General features: G+C 65.2%; 1 protein-coding gene across 1 annotated transcript in view; it reads left to right on the top strand.

Annotated features, from left to right (window-relative positions):
- The window catches only part of SLC44A4 (solute carrier family 44 member 4), a 13,144-nt gene that overhangs the window by 1,077 nt on the left and 7,972 nt on the right, over nt 1-4,095 (top strand). The window contains 12 exon segments of the mRNA XM_025192936.1: nt 156-348; nt 439-512; nt 710-788; nt 1,017-1,116; nt 1,236-1,379; nt 1,561-1,621; nt 1,746-1,770; nt 1,772-1,834; nt 1,962-2,045; nt 2,270-2,382; nt 2,893-3,015; nt 3,735-3,834. Coding sequence (XP_025048721.1) covers nt 156-348; nt 439-512; nt 710-788; nt 1,017-1,116; nt 1,236-1,379; nt 1,561-1,621; nt 1,746-1,770; nt 1,772-1,834; nt 1,962-2,045; nt 2,270-2,382; nt 2,893-3,015; nt 3,735-3,834 — 1,159 coding nt within the window.

Genomic DNA, 4,095 nt, shown 5'->3' on the forward strand with positions numbered 1-4,095 from the left:
GAGCAGGTGGGGAGTGAGGGGCACCAGCTGGACAGGGGGGGCAGGGGCTGTGGGTCAGGAGTGAGGGGCACAAGGGAGAAGGGGGCTGCAGGTCTGGAGTGAGAAGCACCGGTCAGGTGGCAGGGGTTGGACTTCGTGCCCCATGGGGCAATAAGGAAGCTGTGGGGGAATCCCCAGGGGGCAGTTCAGGACAGGGTGGGGGAGTGGGGTGTCATTGCCTCCTGGCTCAAGGCTTTCAGGGCCCCTGGGCAGAGAACCCAGGCATCCGGGTCCATCTCCTCCCCCTCCCCGTCCCCCAGGGCAGCCGTGCCAGCATGACCCGTCCTTCCGGGGCCCCATCCAGAAACGGTGAGTGTCTGTCCCCCCCCACACAATCCCCAACCACACCCAGGCCCTGGCCCCTGCCCCCTGCCCCATCTGACCACCTGTTGCCCCCAGGAGCTGCACCGATATCATCTGCTGTGTCCTCTTCCTTGTCTTCATCGCTGGCTACATGGTCGTGGGCATCCTCGGTGAGGGGGGGCGGGCAGTCGGGACCTCCCGGGGCCACGGAGGGCAGCAGGGGGCACAGGCCAGGTCAAGGGCTCCACCCAGATGCCTGGGTCCCATGCCCAGCTGGATGGTGCCCCCAAGCTGGACCCCATTGCGGGGCAAGGGGAATCTGGGGGCAGTTGCCCTGACCTCTGTTGCCCCCCCCCCGCCCTCCCAGCCTGGCTCTACGGGGACCCCCGGCAGGTGGTCTACCCCCGCAACTCCACCGGTGCCTACTGCGGCATCGGGGGCAACCGGTGAGTACCCCCCTGTGTCCCCTTGTTACTCCGGTGGGGGGGGCTCTGCTCTCTTCTCCCCGTCCTCTATCTCCTGCATCTCCCTGCTCCGTGCTGCTCTGCCTGCGGGGGACTCAGGAGTCTGGGAGGCCTGTCAGAGGTGGCCTGGGGGGTCCTGGTGCCTCTCTCTGCTACCACTTATGCCTTGTTTCTGTCTCTTCCTACCCTGCCCCCTGCCCCCCCCACCAGGGACAAGCCCTTTGTGCTGTACTTCGACCTGCTGCAGTGCGTCCCCTCCATTGGGGCCTTGGCAGCTGCCCTGGATGGGCTGCAGTGCCTCACACCCCAGGTACCCCCCCCCCCCCCAAGCCCCTGGGAGACAGGAGGCTGGGAGCCCAGATGCCTGGGTTCCCTATGGTGGGGGGAGCCTGGACACCTGGGTCCTCCCTGCTCTCCTGTGCCCCTCAGGTCTGCGTCTCCTCCTGTCCCGAGACGTTCTGGACAGTGCCGGTCACTGCATTCACGTCACCAGGGCAGAGACCCAACCAGGTCTGGACTGCAGAGCTCGAGCGACTGTGTCAGCCCGGCCTCAACCTCACGGACACCCACCTGGTACAGCCCACCCCCGCCGGTGCCCCTCACTTCTGACCTGCAGCCCCTTGCTCCCACCTAGCTTTGCTGGTGCCCCTCATTCCTGACCCGTAAGCTCTGCCTGCCACCGAGCCCTGCCGGTGCCCCTCACTCCTGACCGGCAGCCCCCTGCCTCCAGTATGACCAGGTTTCTCTCCCTCAGACAGCAGCACAGATTATCAGGCGGGACCTGTGCCCTCGATACACCATCCCGAGCAAACCCAGTAAGCCTGGATGCCTGGGTTTTCTGTGGGGGTCGCGGAGGGTAGGAGTCCGGGTGCCTGGGTTTTCTGGGGCACAGGGTGGGGCTGGGCATCAGGGTCTAGCCCCCCTTTCTTCCCTCTCCAGTCTTGAACCGCTGCTTCCCCTGGTTCGAGCTTCAGCCTGGATGGACTCAGCCCCAACGGTACCCAGGAGGCCCTCGCTGCTGGCGTCCGGTCAGTGTGGGGGCCCTCACTCCTGACCCGCAGATCCCTGCCCGGCTGGTGCCCCTCACTCCTGACCCGCAGCCCCTGCCTCCCCCTGGCTCTGCCGGTACCCCTCACTCCCCCCTCCCCCCTGCAGGCAGATTATGACGTCCCTCGACGCCAGGGACATCAGTGTGAAGATCTTCGAGGATTTTGCCCAGAGCTGGTACTGGATCCTCATGTGAGTGACTCACGGGACCCAGGTGTCCAGGCTGGGATTCAAGTGGGGCAGGGACACAGGTGTCCAGGTTTGGCCCAGGGCGTGCAGGCCCCAGGAGTCCTGGATGGGGGCTGGGACACAGGACCCAGGCGTCTGACACCAGGGACAGTGGGACCCAGGTGTCTGGGGCTGGGCCAAGCATGGGACCTAGGCGTCTGGGCGGTGCTGATCCCTGCCCCCCACAGCGGGCTGGTGATAGCCATGGCGCTGAGCCTGCTCTTCCTGCTGCTGCTGCGATTCGTGGCTGGCATCCTGGTCTGGCTGCTCATCATTGGCGTCCTCGGCCTCGGCGCCTATGGTACTGGGGGAGGGGTCTGTGAGCTGTGGGGTGGGGCCTTTGAGCCAGGAGGAGTGGGGCTAGGAATGGGCGGGGCCTGTGAGCCAGGAGCGGGTGGAGCCATGTAGAGGCAGGGCTGGGAGACAAAAGCGGGTGGGGCTTGCCAGGGCTAGTACCAGCTGGAGGGCGGGGCATGAGAGCCAGAAGGGGCAGGGCCTGGGAAACGTAGGGCCTGGGGGCAGGGCCTGGCAAGGAGTGGGGCTTGGTGGAGGCCAGGTGGTAGAAGGGGGCGGGGACTCCACTAGGAGGGGCAGAGCCTGGTGCCTTGTGGGGGCAGGGTTTGCACTCCAAAGGGGGTGGGGATAGGGGAATGGGTGGGGCCTCCTAAAATGGGGGTGGGGCCAGGGGCAGAGCTTATCCCTGCCTGGCTTTTGGCCCAAGGAAGATGGGAGCCTGGGGGTTGTGGGGGCGGGGACAGGGGAGGGAGGTGGAGCTTGTGGGGACCCAAGCCCCTCCCCCTTTCTCACCTAGGTATCTACCACTGCTGGCGGGAGTACAGCACCCTGCGCGCAGCCGGTGCCTCCATCACCTCCGTGGGCTTCAGCACTGACCTCAGTGTCTACGGAAGTGTCAAGGAGACATGGCTGGCTGCCTGTGAGTGCGGGGGCCAGGCCCGGCCTGCAGCCACATCCCTGGACGACGCTAAGCCCCACAGGGGCCTCAGACTCCCCAGACACCCCCAAATCTTGGCGGGGTACCAGGGCGCTGTGGGCACATCCCAAGCACCCCTCAAATCCCAAAGGTTTCCATCTTTCAGGCAGGTCCCTGGACACCCAAAAACCCCTGGGAGGAGTTCAGGTCCCTAGATACCTTGAAATCCCATGAGCAGATCCCTGGACACCCCCAAATCCCAGAAGGGCTGCCATATAGCCAGAGCTCTGGACACCCCAAATTCTGGGGGAGTTTCCTGGGTTACAGGCAGACTTCTGGACATCCCAAATCTGAAGCTCCCCCAAATCTTGGGGTGCCCCCAGCTGCCCCCTTTGTCTTGGCAGGGGTCCTCCTTGCCCCTCCCAGGATGCATTGAGGCCCCTCCCCACACCCCTCTCTGCTTAGATGGGTGGAGCCAGGGGGAGGGGATGCGGCCTGGGACAGAGGTGTAAGGTCTTGTGGGGGGAGCTTGCTTGCATTTCAGTGAGGATCAAAGGTCACCAGGTGCGGCTTTGCAGGAAAACCCATAGCATTTTAGTGAGGGTCAAAGGTCAGCAGGTTGGTTCTGGGGGTGGGGCCTTGTGGTACCTGCTGCATGTTAATGAGGATGAAAGGTCAGCAGTGGGCAGGGTCCCCCCAAGCCCCGCCTCCTGCCCCCACAGTGATCGTGCTGGGCGTGGTGGAGGGCATCCTGCTCCTCCTCCTCATCTTCCTTCGCACCCGCATCCGCATCGCCATCGCCCTGCTGCAGGAGGCCAGCCGGTGAGCCAATCAGGGCCTGAGGGGGGCAGGGCCTGAGGGAGGGGGTGACCTGGCAACCAGAGCCTGGGGACGTGGCCTTCAATGGGCGAGGCCTAAGAGAGCTGGCAGGGCTGAGAAAGGTGGGCAGGTTCTGGGACATGTGGAAGGGGGCCCGGTGGAGGGGGTGGGGCTTGGCATGGCGGGTGTGGGCAGAGGGAGGGCATGGCCTTGGAGGAATGGGTGGGGTCTGGGGTGGGTGGTGAAGAGCTGTGGGAAGGGGGT

This window comes from Alligator sinensis, unplaced genomic scaffold (assembly GCF_000455745.1).
Source record: "Alligator sinensis unplaced genomic scaffold, ASM45574v1 scaffold184_1, whole genome shotgun sequence".
NCBI classification, from domain to species: domain Eukaryota; kingdom Metazoa; phylum Chordata; order Crocodylia; family Alligatoridae; genus Alligator; species Alligator sinensis.